We start from the raw sequence: 17,145 nt of genomic DNA on the forward strand, positions 1-17,145 counted from the left end.
GTTTGGCAAAACTTTCATTTACCCACCCAGAATTCCTGCAGTGCAACTTCGCGCGCTGTGTATCTGGTGCTCTTGTGCCAGAATAAATAATGAAGCTGATGTTGCATATACCTTTTTCAGTTTTCCCTTCTACAACTGTCTTTAGATCTAAGGACAGCTACTGACAAACAGAGCCTCCATGACCTGGATCTAAAAGCATATTCAAACAAGGAATTATCAGACCGGCGGGTGTTTAATATTCTGATTCATACCCTATTTTGGAAATTGGAGAAAATGCGGAAGGTGTTTAGTCCACAATTACCTGTCAGAAATATTCCCACAATATCCTGATGCTACGTCACATTCTGCTCGCTATCCGCTCTGTCAAAGGAGTGTTGAGTATTTGAAGACACCGATCCTGATCCTACCATCAATAATCTGCTGTAAGGTCTTAGGATTCTATCGCCTCACTGCCATTTGCTCGCTGTGCGGTTGTGAAACGGATGAATAGTGAAGTGACTGCGAGTGAACAGAAACATATCGGGCTCGGGCTCGGCTGCAGTGCCGTGTCCTTTTCGGGGGCTGGTTCTGTTGGAGGAGATGGGTGAGAAGAAAAACTTTCTTTAGACACTTTAAGACAGAAACCCTGGGTTATGAAAGATGGTGGAAAATATGATAGATATAAAAAGACACTCCAAAAGGCCATGAACATCGAGGGAGATTGATGCATGGGGTGTGTTTTAACACTCGATGTTCCTAATTTGAAAATTTTAATCTTTTCATTAAAACAATCCGGACAACTAAAACACGCTGTTCATATGGAGTTTGTGCGCGGTCGTGATCAAAAGGATCGGCATACTAACGGGAAGACGGAGGAAAATGTCCACAATAAATCAGACAGACACAGAAATAACATCAAAAGGAAAAAACGAGGTGACACCAGAAATCTATTTGTGACTCTCATTTTTATTATAACTGTGAGCTGAAAGCGACTACTTTAATTCCCTAAGTGGCCCTTGCCTGGTTTTGTTGAGTGCCCCGTCTTGCTCAGAAATTATGAAAAGTCTCGTTGGCTTTCACTGTGGAGGTTGAATATTTATCGGCGAGAGAACGCCCTCTGGTGGGAACTAACTGGAACTCTCAGTGTGGGGTTATTGTACGGCATCTGCTATATCTCTGTGCAGTGTGGGCAACATGGCACAGAAATACACGGCACAGTCGGAGAGAAGGGCCCCGGTGATAGTTAAAGGAACCGTTGTGTTTTCTTTATGCAAAACCGCCAAGAACCTCGCTGGTAAATTTGGCGAAATATTTACATCCCCAGAGCTATATATTGCCATTAAATATTTTGGAGCTTTCCCGGGATACTGGATGTACCAGAACAGAGTTTGAAGAGCAGCTGTCGAGTATCTACAATCCAGTGTTACGTTCTGTCCTTCCAGAACCTTTAATTCAGATCGATCCTGGAACACTGCGTCTTCGCCATTTGTTCCTGTAACAAGACACATAATGTTTCAAACGTCTGGGAGTGAACATAACATATGGAACATGTGTATGTGTGATATTGAATATTATAGTAAATATTGACTCACTGGGCAGGATGATGAGAATCACCATAAAGCAATATGAGAACATGGTGCCCGGTTTAAAGTTGGAAAGAAATAAAATCATGCTTGAAATAAGTTGCAGTTCTAGTCTGATATTAAAGAGTAATCTCCAATCAGCTGCAGATTTCACGCAATGTGATTCTGATGGGCGTTTCCCAAGGTCAGGATTGGCCAGTCCCTCAGTTCTCGTGAGAGTCGGGCACCAATCGTTCTTGCTCCTGGGCTAATGAACTCCTTCAGCATTTTCGCTGCCTTGGTGTCTCTCAGCTTTCTCTTCGTGTCTGTCTCTCTCTGCTGTTCGGCTTCTCTGTCGGTATCTTGCCTCTCTTTCTCTCTCTCTGTCAGAGACACTTTCACTGTCTCGTTTTCGTTCCTTCACGTGGCATTCAAGTTCAGAGGGTAGAAAATCAAATTCATCTCAAATTCCCGTTTCAACCAATTCACGAACCACCAAGGTACAGTGAAGGGACCCGGTGCCGTGATATGGAGACAATAAGGTCGGAGAAACGAAGAGAGACAAACGAACAGATAACAACAAAAACAGAGAGAGAAACAAAGGAACATAGTGAGAAAAAAGCATGAAGTGGATGCAGGAATTCAAAATGGGAAGAAAAATCAGACATAAATAATAATCTATTTAAATATTAAATAATTGAGAAAATGATATAATCAATTGAATATAACACAACACGTCAAAATAAATTACTTCACTGCAATTTAAACATAATTTAAAATTAATTCCTGTGTATATTAACCTGAATTAATAATAGTAATAAAAAGGAACCCGTAACCGCTCCCGCCGCAGTCAACAGACAAATATGATGCTGGAGCTCTTTGGTGGGAGGAACTTTAAATTACACAAGATGATAACTACAGTTCAGACGCCAGAATAAAATGAAGGCAGCAAACGTCTAATGTATGTTAAATGCATGTATGTTCAATTACAAGTTTCGGATACCAAACTAGTAGCGTATATCCCCGTCCTCTGCACATGCCACGAACAACACAGAGACCATTTCCCTGAGTGCCACAGTAGAATCTTAATCAAACTCGACTCCCTTCACTACCACCCCTAACAACTCCCCCTCCCCATACCCATCCCGGCAGCCAGTTCAGTTTCATTAATGACAGAGACTAAAATCAATAGAACATCTTCATCTGCATCCAGCATTTTTTATTCTTCCAGGGAACAGATTTCAGGACAATTATTGATTAAACAGTCGCAGAGGTCAAGTAGAGATCAAATTTACCGTTCTGATTTTTACCGTTCTGTTAGTGATCAGCGAAATGTACGGTTAGATTTTCAGCCTCTGCAATAAACACAAACTTGTGATTTACAAAAATAATATCAGGCCAATCAGACACAGCTCTGGAGGCGATGTTCCTGTCATGTGTTCCGCAGGAAGTGACATCAGTTAAGCTTTGACAAAGAGTCATCGGACTCGAAACGTTAGCTCTTTTCTCTCCAGCCAGATGCTGCCAGACTTGCTGAGATTTTCCAGCATTTTCCCTTTCGTTATTGGCACATCAATGATGTTTTGACGTCCTTTCCTCCACCCCCCCCCCCCCCCCCCCGCCGCCGCCCCCCACTCCGCACTTGTAAAAGAACAAGCATATTTTCTCCTTGGATTTGCGAAGTGATTTACAACTGCCGCACCGGTATGATAGTCACAGAGACCGGATCCAGTGTATCAATAACAGAGGCTGCCGGGCCCGGGGTCAGACTAGGGTCTGGTATAATAATAATCACAGAGACCGGCTCCAGTGTATCAGTAACAGGGACTGCCGGGCCCGGGGTCAGACTGGGGTCTGTTTTAATAATAATCACAGGGACCGGCTCCAGTGTATCAATAACAGAGACTGCCGGGCCTGGGGTCAGACTGGAGTCAGGTATAATAATAATCACAGAGACCGGCTCCAGTGTATCAATAACAGAGCCTGCCGGGCCCGGGGTCAGACTGGGGTCTGGGATAATAATAATCACAGAGACCGGCTCCAGTGTATCAATAACAGAGACTGCCGGCCCGGGGTCAGACTGGGGTCTGGTATAATAATAATCACAGACACCGGCTCCAGTGTATCAATAACACAGACTGCCGGGCCCGGGGTCAGACTGGGGTCTGGTATAATAATAATCACAGACACCGGCTCCAGTGTATCAATAACAGAGACTGGTGATAATCTTCGATTAAGGGAGGCAGTGGATCACATGAACAGTTGATTTTAAGAGGAAGTGAAACTATCAGAAAGCAAGGATTCTTTGGGCCCGAGCCCAGGCTTCATTATCATGCTGAGTGACAGGGATGTGTGTGGGAAAAGTGGATTGGAAACTTCATTGAGTGAGGCGCGTGTGATTGACTCCACCGAGGATCGTTTATAGCCAATGGGAGGACAATTATGGCACCTATACTGGTGCATCTGTCGGGGACAACAAAAGCATCTGTTTCTTCTCATTCTTACCAACAGTTCTCCATTTACACAGACACGCAAGAGCCGGTTCCGGCAGCTTATGAACCCAATATTTCTTTGGTAAATTTAGAGTATGCATTTATTTATATTTAGCACGGCCAATCCACCTAACCTTCACATATTTGGGTTGTGGGGGTGAAACCCACACAGTCACGGGAAGAAGGTGCAAACTTCTCACGGACAGTGACCCAGGACCGGGATCGAACTCGGGTCTTCAGAGGCGTAGGCAGCAGTGCTAACCACTGCGCCACCCTACCGTCCCAGCTTATGGACACATATGTTTAAATCATCAGTTTCGGACACAAAGACTAAAAGCCAAAGCCTCATCACAGGAAGAATTAGTGCCACAAATGTTAACGATAATTGTTCTTTTTCGAAACAAGTGCTATTCGAAAATGAAAAATGAAAATCACTTATTGTCACGAGTAGGCTTCAATGAAGTTACTGTGGAAAGCCCCTAGTCGCCGCATTCCGGCGCCTGCCCGGGGATCGAACCGTGCTGCTGGACTGCTTGGTAAGCCAGCGATTTAGCCCAGTGAGCTAAACCAGCCCCTATCCACTGTTACTTTGTCCAAAGTAGTGGATTGTAAACAGCAACGAACCTCTGAAAGATTCGTGGCAATTATCTGCACACACCCAGGTTCTGCCTAAAGACAGGATTAGCACAAGAGCAAAGCTGTACAATCATTGTATTTTATTCGGCCTCAATGAATGACAGAGGGAGATACAGAAAAGGTGCTGGGACAATGATTAGAGATGAACCATCTAACTGTTCCCTTCCCTCTCATCCTTCAGATCTTAATACTTTCAAATATTTATCCATCATTTTCCAAAGTTACTGTTAAATCTGATTCCATCATACTTTCCCGATGTGTGTTCCAGTTTATAACAACTCGCTGTGTAAAAACAATCCTCCTGTTCAATACGGTACATCTGTGTCCTCTGGTTACAGACCCTCCTACCAGTTGTAATAGTCTCTCTTTAATTACTAGATTTAAACCTTGATGGTTTTGTTTTAGCAGTTTAATTAAATAGACACACATAAAGATTGAGAAAGATACAGAGAGAGGAAGTGAAACTGAGCGAAGAAATTAGAAAGAGAGACACAACTGAGAAACAGTAAAAACAAATTACACCCAGAGCGGGAGAATGATACAATAGTGAAATGGAACAAGATATCATTTCCTGGCTTCAGAGAACCGGGGAAACTCAGTGACTGATCCACTGACCATCCAGTTATGTCCTGGAATGGAATCTTTGAACAGATCACAACAGGTTCATTTGTAAATGTCACCACAATGTGATCTGTGTGACTCTGCCCTGACTCTGTGGGCAGATATAGGCCGCACTGACAGATGGTCCCACCAGATTGTGGTCCCTAGATTTATTTTCTGCTCAGAAGTGAGATGTGCGGTTTGGAACCAGCAGCAGAGAAACAGGAAGTTGTGTTTCCTGAGAATGAAACACCAGGCGTCAGTTTCATGTTATCACCGTGAACAGTCTTCCTGCCTGTGAGGGTGAACTCACTCTGACAGCATCAAGAACACCCACACAGATTGCTGCCGCTCTCAGCATTACATTCACATCCATTCCCGTTCCCTTGTAAAAGTTATATTATTTGTTTAGAAACACAGTAACCGATCGGGAGATGAACAGATGATCTTCACTGGTCATAATACAAATAATAATCTGGAGAGATGAAGGGAAATTAAAGCAACAATCTGTTAACAGAGGTTATACTAATGTAGAAAGTTTGAAGTCACTTGGTGTCAGAGCGAGAGAGGGGGGGGGGGAGAGGGGGAGTGAGAGGGGGGAAAGGGAGAGAAGTTAAGTGAATGATCCATTGCCTTTTTGGCACGGAATTTTCCTCTGATGACGTTTTGGTGCTTAATTATTTTCAGAAGTGCCTTCAGCAAAAAAGATTTAAACGCAAGGTGCCATTTAAACACTAGGTTCCAGACTCGGCTGCTGTGTGCCTGTGTGAGTGAGTGAAGTCTGAGAGAGAGAAGAGGGTTCAACTGATTTAGGTGCAGCCTGAGACAGAGAAAGCGAGCTGAACCGATATGTAAGTAATTTGAAAGATATATTTGCCTTTTCAATTGAATGGACAGCTTGATATTACTGTCTAGATAACTCAGGACAATACATTACAAGTACATATTGAGTGTAGCATAGGATGTGGAAGGTAATCTCAATAAAATGTCGTCCTGTGCTGAAACATAATTGCAATTATTGGCAACGCCATTTTGCAAACAATGAATAATGATGTGTTCCAGACTAATCGGCCCATATAGACACACAGGCGCGTACATAGACACACCTATCCACACACAGATACGCACACACACACACACACACGTACAGACATATAGGGGCTGGTTTAGCTCACTGAGCTAAATCGCTGGCTTTTCCAGCAGGCCAGCAGCACGGTTCGATTCCCATACCAGCCTCCCCAGACAGGCGCCGGAATGTGGCGACTAGGGGCTTTTCACAGTAACTTCATTGAAGCCTACTCGTGACAATAAGCGATTTTCAGTTTTCATTTCATTCCATACACACACAGTTTCAGACTCTGTCTCTCACAATCAGTGGCCACACCAAAAGCAAACAGAAATCCATTCAGCAAAAAGGGTGAAAGACAATTCGGACCATGAAAGGAAACAGCGGGTAATTGCCACAGATGAACACAAGGCTGAATTAGCCATCTCCAACACAATGGAGTGTGTGACAGTGTTGTGCAATGTGAAGTTCAATATGGCTCCTGTGTTTCTGTTCCTCAGCCTGGTGATGAAGTGAATATCTCAAGATTCGCTCCAACCTTTCAGCAAAATATTACACACCCATTACCAGACCAATCACACAACACCAAATAGTTATTCATTATGCTTTTGTAAGTGAATTAAGTCTGAGAGAGAACAGAGATATTAATTAATCGATGTGTAGTCTGAAACAAAGAGATGAGAACAGATCGGCAGGAGTTTTAAAGATGTATTTGCCTTTGCAACGAACTTCCATAACAGCTAATACTGATTGATACGACAAAATGTATTCTTCCAAACACAAGTGAGTGTCACAAGGCAGTGGTGCAGTGGTATTGTCGCTGGATTAGTAATCCAGAGACCCAGAGTCAAGTTCTGGGGACCCGGGCTCCCACCACGGCAGGTGGTGAAATTTGAATCAAAAAAACTCTGGAATTAAAAGTTTAATGATGACCATGAAACCATTGTTCTGTCTAATCAAAACCCATCTGGTTCACTGACGTCCTTCAGGGAAGGACACCTGTCGCCCTTAACTAGTCTGGCCTACATATGACTCCAGATGACTCCACAGCAATGTGATTGACTCTTAAATGCCCTCAGGGATGGCTAAGAACTGCAGGATCAGCCAGCGACATCCACATCCCATGAACGAACAAAAATCAGTTAGTATATTCAAAATAAAATTCCACATTTCTTTCTTTCTTTCTTTCTTTCTTTCTTTCTTTCTTTCTTTCTTTCTTCTATCTATCTATCTTACTTTCTCTATCTATCTATCTTTCATATATTTATCTATCTATCCATCAATCTATCTATCTATCTATCTATCTATCTATCTATCTGTGTATCTTTTAGACAACCTTTATTTTTTTCATTCAATTGCGCGATATGGCGCCACTGATTGGTCAGCAATTATGGCCCATTCCAAGTTGGCATTCAGAAGGTGGTGGTGAGCTGCCACCTTGAAACGCTGCAGTCCCTGATATGCAGTTACACCCATACTGTATTAGCGAGAGAAATCCAGTATTTTCACCCAGCCACGGTGAAGGAACGGCGATATGTTTCCAAGTCAAAGTGTTGAGTGACTTGGAGAGGAATCTCCAGTTGGTGGTGTTCCAAAGTATCTGCTGCTCTGGTCCGTGTTGATGGTTGTAGCCGTGGGTCTGGTAGGTGCTGAATATAAAACCTTCATTAGTTCCAACAGTAAATCCTGCAGATGGCAACAATCAAGCGACTGATTTGTCCTGGATGGTGTAAAGCTTCTTGAGATTTGTTGAAGCTACACTCCAGACAAGTGGAGCTTGTATTCCATTACACTTCAGACTTTTGCCTGGAAGATGGTGGACAGGCTTTGGGCAATCGGGCTGTGAGTTACTCGCCACAGGATCTCTATCCTTTGAACTGCTCTGGCAGCCACAGCATTCGTCTGGCTTGTCCAGTTCAGTTTCCGGCCAATGACAACCCCCAGGATGTTGATTGTGCCGTAATCAATGAAAATACATCTGTTGCATTATTCTGTGGGGGAAGACTTCAGCCGCGAATGAAACAGAGTTTCATTCATACATCACTTAATTAATCAGCACATAATGTAATATTAACAGATATAAGGTCTAATGCAATGATTAAAAAAGAGCCAATTGAAATGAAATGAAAAAATGAAATAAAAATCGCTTATTGTCACGAGTAGGCTCCAATGAAGTTACTGTGAAAAGCCCCTAGTCGCCACATTCCGGCGCCTGTCTGGGGAGGCTGCTGGCCTGCTTTAAAAGCCAGCGATTTAGCCAAGTGAGCTAAACCAGCCCCTATTGCAGTAGAGAGATGTGATTCTCAGTGCATTTCTGAATGTGACTGCACCTATTTGTTAAAACAGTAAACAGTCTCGTGCAGTCATACCTGAGAAAGGGTGAATTGTGGTATGTATAGAAACATGGTCCTTCTTATTCAAATGTCTAAATGCAGAGAGCATTATATACACAGATACAATGCCGAGGGAAAGATAAAACGGAACATGGTCCTGTTCAATCATTCCAGAGACAAGTCCCAGGGTAATAATACTTGTTACACGGTTAAGAACAGTGATAACTGAAGCAGGGATAAATGTAATACTACGAAACACAATGTGCAGTAAAATATTAATAAACACATCGTCTAACTACAAGTAAAAACTCAACTAAAGTAACTTATAGATGCCACAGAAGAATGATCTAATGTATTAATAACTGGAATAATATCGAAAGATATAAACACTGAGAGAGTCTAATTGAGAGAGAACTGAGAAAGGACCTATTTTATTTTAAACAGAGATGTGGAGGAGTGCGGTAATAAATGAGATGTAACCCATTGCACGATTAATATTGTAAGAAATCTTACAACACCAGGTTAAAGTCCAACAGGTTTGTTTCAAACACTAGCTTTCGGAGAACTGCTCCTTCCTCAGGTGAATGAAGAGGTAGGTTCTAGAAACATATGTATAGACAAATTCAAAGATGCAAGATAATGCTTAGAATGCGAGCATTTGCAGGTAATTAAGTCTTTACAGATCCGGCGTTAGGGGTAGCCCCAGGATAAAGAGGTGTGAATTATCTCAAGCCCAGACAGTTGGTAGGATTTCGCAAGCCCAGGCCACACGGTGGGGGATGAATATAATGCAACATGAATCCCAGGTCCCGATTGCGGCCGTACCCATGTGTGCGGAACTTGTCTATAAGTTTCAGCTCGGCGATTCTGCGTTATCGCGTGTCCTGAAGGTCTCCTTGAAGAACGCTTACCCGGGGATCAGAGGCTGAATACCCTTGACTGCTAAAGTGTTCCCCGACTGGTAGGGAACATTCCTGCCTGGTGATTGTTGTGCACTGTCCATTCATTCGTTGTTGCAGCGTCTGCATGGTCTCGCCAATGTACCACGCTTCAGGACATCCTTTCCAGCAGGGTATGAGGTAGACGACATTTGCCGAGTCACACGAGTATGTACCCCATACATGGTGGGTGGTGTTCTCTCGTGTAGTGGTGGTATCGATGTCGATCATCTGGCACATCTTGCAGAGATTGCCCTGGTTGTGTGGTGCCATGGTCGCTGTTCTCCTGAAGGCTGGGTAGTTTGCTGCAAACAATGGTCTGTTTGAGGTTGCGCAGTTGTTTGAGGGCAAGTAGTGGGGATGTGGGGATGACCTTGGCAAGATGCTCATCTTCATCGATGACGTGTTGAAGGCTGTGAAGAAGATGTCGTAGTTTCTCCACTCTGGGAAAGTACTGGACGACGAAGGGTACTCTGTCGTTTGAGTCCCATAGTTGTCTTCTGAGGAGGTCGGTGCGTTTCTTTGCTGTGGCGTGTTGGAACTGTCGATTGATGAGTCGAGCGCCATACCCATTTGGACGAGGGCATCTTACAGCGTCTGTAGATGTCTGTTACGCTCCTCCTTGTCTGAGCAGATCCTGTGTATATGGAGGGCTTGTCCATCGGGGATGGCTTCCTTAATGTGTTTAGGGTGGAAGTGGAGAAGTGGAGCATTGTGAGGTGACCCGCAACAAGGCAGAATCACCGAGCAGAAACCTATAGCCAAGTTCCGCACACATGAGTACAGCCTCAACCGGGGCCTGGGATTCATGTCGCATTACATTCATCCCCCACCATCTGGCTTGGCTTGCAAAAACCTACCAAGTGTCCTGGCTAAAGACAATTCACCCCTTTTTAACCTGGGGTTACCCCTAACTCTGGACCTGTAAAGACTTAATTACCTGCAAATGCTCGCATTCTAAGCATTGTTTGCATCTTTGAAGTTGCCGATATATATCTTTCTGGAACATACCTCTTCATTCACCTGAGGAAGGAGCAGTGCTCTGAAAGCTAGTGTTTGAAGCAAACCTGTTGGACTTTAACCTATTGTTGTAAGACTTCTTCCTGAGCTCACCCCTGTCCAACAACAGGCAGCTCCACATCACGATTAATATTGGTATTGTCCCGCACATTAATAACTAAAACAGAGAGAAGCGCATCATTTACAGGTACATAAACTGACATTAAATAAACAGAGCCAGCGGTGTCCCGGAATGACTAAAACAGGGCCTCGATTAATACAAGTGGAGACAGTGCAGTGCAGTGGAAACCGAGAATTTCCTCCCACAGTCCAAAGATGCGCAGGTTAGGTGGATTGGCCATTCTAAAAGATTTCCCCTGAGTGTGCAAAGGGTAGGGGGATAGGGTGGAGGAGTGGTCCTCAGTGGGGTGCCTTTTTGGAGGGCGGGTGCAGACTCGATGGGCCGACTGGCCTCCTTCTGCACTGTCGGGATTCTATGATACTTTGAAAAGACCGGTATTCACAATAACTGGTGCAGGGTTCTAATGCAGGGGTTACTGTTACAGGGTAAATATTCATAATAACGGAGACAAGGTGGTGTGCAGCAATGATTAATGGAGGGGAGTCCAGAATCAGGGACACAGTCTAAGGATATAGATGTGGAGAAATGTATTGACCTAGAGTGGTGAATCTGTGGAATTCTCTACCACACAAAACAGTTGAGGCCACAACTTTGTATGTTTACTGGAAGGAATTATATATGGTTCTTGTGGCTATAGGGATCATAGGATATGGAGGGAAAGCGAGAAGAGTCTATAGAGTCTGGATGATCAGCCACGATCACAATGAATGGAAGAGCAAGTTCAAGGGGCCGAACGGCCTACTCCTTCACCTATTGTCTATGCTTCTATACTTCTATGTGTCTATGTAATGCAACAAAGCCTAAGTTAGACATAAACTGAAACAGGGTCTAGTACAGTAGTTCCTGATACAGGGTCTAGATTAATATAAACTGAGACAAGACCGAGTGCAGTGATTTCTGATGGGGGGTGTCTTCAGTAATATAAATTTAGACAGGATTCAAGAGCACTAATTGCTGATAGAGCGTCGAGATTAATATAAAGTGAGACAGATTCTAGTACCGTAATTATTGATGGAGGATCTAGATTAGCGAAAACTGAGATAACATCTAATGCAGTGATTACTGATTCAGGGTATACATTCGTACAAAACGTGACAGGGTCGATTGCAGGGTCGGCCCAAGATTCACCGTTACACGGTTGAGATTATATACATTAAGACACATGTCCGTTTTTTTCTGAGTGTTTGTGCGTGTGTGTGGACATTTTCACACCAAACCCCTGCACAAATAATTCCTGTTTCATACCGATTAATGGGATGGAGTATCAGGAACTTAACTCTCCACATGCCCTGCGTTTTTCCTGCTCTGCAAGTATCTGATGGTACGGTAAATTTACTCTGTTCCTCACATGTGTTTTACCTGTCCTTCACATGTTAGTTGGCGGATGTTGTGGAGGGGGCTTTGCTCTGTACTGTACCTGTCCTTCGAGTATTTGAGGGGAGATTGTTAAGGGAAGTTTACTCAGTAACTAAATGTTTACTGTTGGGGCCCTGGGAGTGTATAATGGGACAGGTTTCAGGAAGCTTTCGTCTTTATCTGATCCTGTGATGCATTTGGCCTGAGAGTGTTTGCTGGTTCAGTGTGCAGGAAGCTTTGCTCTGTATGCAACCCCGTACTGTACCTGACCTGCGAGAATTAGATGGAATAGTTTAGACAAGCAGAGCGTTACTGAAGCTGTCCTTGGAATTCTGATGGGACTCGAGGAATGGAAAGGTCTGGGACAAATATCTTAATGTCTGTGTCATATATGAAAAGTGGGGAAAATTGATGCTCAGGTGATTAAAGGGGCAGGAGCAGAATGTGTACAACAGTGACTAAGGGACAGTTCTTAACAATTGTTTCAGATTGGGTGGGGTACAGTGTTATTCTCCAGTGGGTAATATTAGCAGCACTGCTTTTTCTGTTATATATTAATAGACAGGGTCCGGGACTCGGGTTCACATGATATCAATTGAAATGTTTCATTTGTCTCCCAAATTGACAATGTAGTAAACAGGGAAGAGGATTACATACATAGATATGTAGAAGTTCGGAGAAGGAGGAGGCCTTTTGGCCCTTCGAGCCTGCTCCGCCATTTGTCACGATCATGGCTGATCATCCAACTCAATATCCTAATCCTGCTTTCTCCCCACAGCCTTTGATCCCATTCGCCCCAAGTGCTATATATAGCCGCCTCTTGAACATATTCAATGTTTTAGAATCAACTATTTCCGGTGCTAATAAATTCCACAGGCTCACCACTCTTTGGGTGACGAAATGTCTCCTTATCTTTGTCCGAAATGAATCCTGAATCTTCAGGCAGTGACCCCTGGTTCTGGACACACCCATCATCGGGAACATCTTCCCTGCATCTACACTGTCTCGTCCTGCGGGAGTTTTATAAGTCTCTATGAGCTTCCCACTCATTCTTCTGAACTCCATCGAGAACATTCCTAACGTAGTCAATCTCTCCTCATATGACAGTCCCACCGTCCCTGGTGTTGTAACAAGGATGCGTCCAGCCTAGGCTGCAACAGGTCACTGGCTTTTTCATGTTCACAGGTAGATAGGTGGCAGATAAAATTCAATGCTGAGAAGTGATGCTTTAAAACGAAATATTGGGGGGAGGGGGGTCGGTTGTATGAAAAATTAGAAAACCAAAGTTAAAAGAGAAGGTGAGAGTGTAGGTTAGTGATCAGGACATTAACCGAGTGAAACGGGCCGAGGGCTTAGGGGAGGTTAGTAAAGTTTCCTGAACACATGCTAGAGTAGGGAGTATGGATAGAGGTGTGTATGCAACTTCAGGCACAGCAGAAAAAGGGACAACGATGAGAAGGGATGGTCAACGCAGAACTGAGGGTGTTGTACCTAAATGTGGGCAGTATACGGAACAAGGTAAATGAACTCATTGCACATATTGAAATTGGCATGCGTGGACAAAGGGGGCGGGGTTGCATTGCGAGTAAGGAATGAAATTAACTCGATAGCAAGAAGCAATTTAGTGTCCGAAAGTGTAGAATCCCTGTGGGCAGAGTTGACGAATCTCAAAGGAAAAAAGACCCTGATGAGAGGTACGTACAGCCCCCTAGCCGTAGTCAGAATGTGGGGCACAATATCAATCAGCAGATTGAAAAGGCACATAAGAGAGGAAATATTATAATAATCATGGGGGACTTCAATATGGAGGAGGACAGGGAAAGTCAGGTTGGTAGCAGATCCCAAGAAAAGGAATTTTGTGAAATACTGACGAGATACACGGGAAGAGCTGGCCAGATTTGATTGGACAGGGAGCTGAGCAGGGAAGACAGTGGAACAGCAGTGGCAGGACGTTTTGGGGATTATTCGCGAGGCACTGCATAAATTAATCCCAAAGAGGAGAAACCATGCTGAGGGGAGGACAGGGCATCCATGGTTGACAAGGGAAGTCAAGGACAGCATAAAAGCAAAGGATGCAATGTGGAGAAGATTACTGGGATGCCAGAGGATACGGAAGCCTTTAAAGGCTGATGTAATGTAAAAGCTAATAAAGATTTTATTATTACCTTTGAACTGAGGGCACTGATGCTACGTTTTCAGATGATGCTCAGATACGTAGAGGGACAGGTTGTGCTGAGGAAGCAGAGAGGCTGCAGAAAGACTTGGTCAGGCTAAGAGAGTGTGCAAAGCAGTGGAAGATGGAATACAATGTAGAAAAGTGTAAAGTTCTGCATTTTGGAGGAAACATAGAGTATTTTCTAATTGGAGTAGGGCTTAGGAAATCAGAAGCTCAAATGCACTTAGGAATTCTAGTTGACGATTCTCTTAAGGTTAACATGCAAGTTCAGTTGGCAGCTGGGAAGACAAATACAATGTTAGCATTCATGTCGCGAGGGCTAGATTACAAGAGCAGGGATGTAACTGTTGCGGCTCTATAAGACTCTGGTCAGACCCCATTTGGAATATTGTGAGCAGTTTTGGTCGTCTTATCTAAGACACAACGTGCTGGCCTTGGAGAAGCTCCAGAGGAGATTCACAAGACTGATCCTCGGAATGACGGACTTGTCATATGAGGAGCGGTTGAGGACTCTGGGTCTGTGCTGGATAGAATTTAGAAGGATGAGGCGTCGTGAGCGGAGTGGGCCACGGGGCGGTGTGTGGGAGTGGGGTCACATTGAAACTTTCAGAATAGTGAGAGGCCTAGTAGGTGAAACGAGAACCCGAGGGCACAGCTTCAGATTTAAGGGACAATCCTTCACAACTGAGAAGAGGATAACTTTATTCAACCACGGGGTCTTGAATCTGTGGAACTCATTCCCGCAGAAGGCTGTGGAGGCCAAATCACTGAGTGCCTATAAGATAGAGGCAGACAGGTTATTGATTAATAAGGGGATCAGGGATTATGGGGAGAAGGCGAGAGAATGAGGATTAGAAACATAACAGTCATGATTCAATGTGGAGCAGACTCGATGGACTAAAAGGCCGGGTTCTGCTTCGATGTTTTATGATTTTATGGCAGGAAGACAATCTATGGACGATATTAGAATAGATAGGTGCTTGATTGTCGCCGCAGAAATGATCGGTGGAAGGGCATCTTTCTATACTGTAAAGCTCTCAGGCTCCATGACCCTATGGCAGAGTCTAAAGCAATGATCACTAATACAAAGAACAAAGAAAATTACAGCACAGGAACAGGCCCTTCGGCCCTCCCAGCCTGCGCCGATCCAGATCCTTTATCTAAACCTGTCGCCTATTTCCCACGGATCTACTTCCCTCCGTTCCCCGCCCGTTCATATACCTGTCTAGATGCATCTTAAATGATGCTAAAGTGCCCGCCTCGACCACCTCCGCTGGCAAAGCATTCCAGGCACCCTCTGCGTAAAAAAGTTCCACGCACATCTCCCTTAAACTTTCCCCCTCTCACCTTGAAATCGTGACCCCTTGTAATTGACACCCCCACTTTTGGAAAAAGCTTGTTGCTATCCACCCTGTCCATACCTCTCATAATTTTGTAGACCTCAATCAGGTCCCCCCTCAACCTCCGTCTTTCCAACGAAAACAATCCTAATCTACTCAACCTATCTTCATAGCTTGCACCCTCCATACCAAGCAACATTCCGGTGAACCTCCTCTGCACCCTCTCTAAAGCATCCACACCCTTCTGGTAATGTGGCGACCAGAACTGCACGCAGTATTCCAAACGTGGCCTCACCAAAGTCCTATACAACTGTAACATGACCTGCCGACTCTTGTACTCAATACCCCATCGGATGAAGGCAAGCATGCTGTATGCCTTCTTGACCACTCTATCGACCTGCGTTGCCATCTTCAGGGTACAATGGACCTGAACTCCCAGATCTCTCTGTACATCAATTTTCCCCAGGACTCTTCCATTTACCATATAGTCCGCTCTTGAATTAGATGTTCCAAAATGCATCACCTCGCATTTTCCTGGATTGAACTCGATCTGCCATTTCTCTGCCCAACTCTCCAATCTATCAATATTTTGCTGTATTCTCTGACAGTCCTCCTCGCTATCTGCAACTCCACCAATCTTAGTATCATCTGCAAACATGCTCATCAGACCACCTATACCTTCGCCCAGGTGTGTATCAAAAACAACAGTGGTCTGAGCACGGATCCCTGTGGAACACCACTAGTCACCTTTCTCCATTTTGAGACACTCCCTTCCAACGCTACTCTCTGTCTCCTGTTGCCCAGCCAGTTCTTTATCCATCTAGCTAGTACACCCTGAACCGCATACTTCACTTTTTCCATCAACCTGCCATGGGAAACTTTATCAAACGCCTTACTGAAGTCCCTGTATATGACATCTACAGCCCTTCCCTCATTAATTAACTTTGTCACTTCCTCAAAGAATTCTATTAGGTTTGTAAGACATGGCCTTCCCTGCACAAAACCATGCTGCCTGTCACTGATAAGTCTATTTTCTTCCAAATGTGAATAGATCCTATCCTTCAGGGGTACAGGGTGTAGGTTAACCTAAATTGAGATTGAAATGAAATGAAATGAAAATCGCTTATTATCACGAGTAGGCTTCAATGAAGTTACTGTGAAAAGCCCCTAGTCGCCACATTCCTGCGCCTGTCTGGGGAGGCTGGCACGGGAATCGAACCGTGCTGCTGGCCTGCTTGGTCTGCTTCAAAAGCCAGCGATTTAGCCCAGTGAGCTAAACCAGCCCCTGGATCCCGTGCAGTGATTACTGATACAGGGTCTAGATTAACATAAACCGAGACAGGTTCTAGTGCAGCGATTGCCGATACAAAGTTTCATTAACTTAAATGAGATAGGATCTAAAGCAGTGATTACTCATACAGTATCTAGAATATTATAAACTGAGGCAGGGTCAATTGCAGTCATTCCTGGTCAAGGTCTGGATTAATATACGTGTACAGAGTTATTAGGCCAGATGATTAAAAATG

The 17,145-nt window shown here is 44.2% G+C and overlaps 1 gene segment (V, D, J or C); it reads right to left on the minus strand.

The window, feature by feature from the left end:
* Positions 1–1,072: 1,072 nt before the first annotated feature.
* On the minus strand, positions 1,073–1,711 carry LOC119959866. The segment is given in 2 exon segments: positions 1,073–1,471; positions 1,572–1,711. Coding segments are annotated over 2 exon segments (420 nt in total).
* Positions 1,712–17,145: the final 15,434 nt, after the last annotated feature.

Source organism: Scyliorhinus canicula, unplaced genomic scaffold, assembly GCF_902713615.1.
Source record: "Scyliorhinus canicula unplaced genomic scaffold, sScyCan1.1, whole genome shotgun sequence".
In the NCBI taxonomy this organism is placed as follows: domain Eukaryota; kingdom Metazoa; phylum Chordata; class Chondrichthyes; order Carcharhiniformes; family Scyliorhinidae; genus Scyliorhinus; species Scyliorhinus canicula.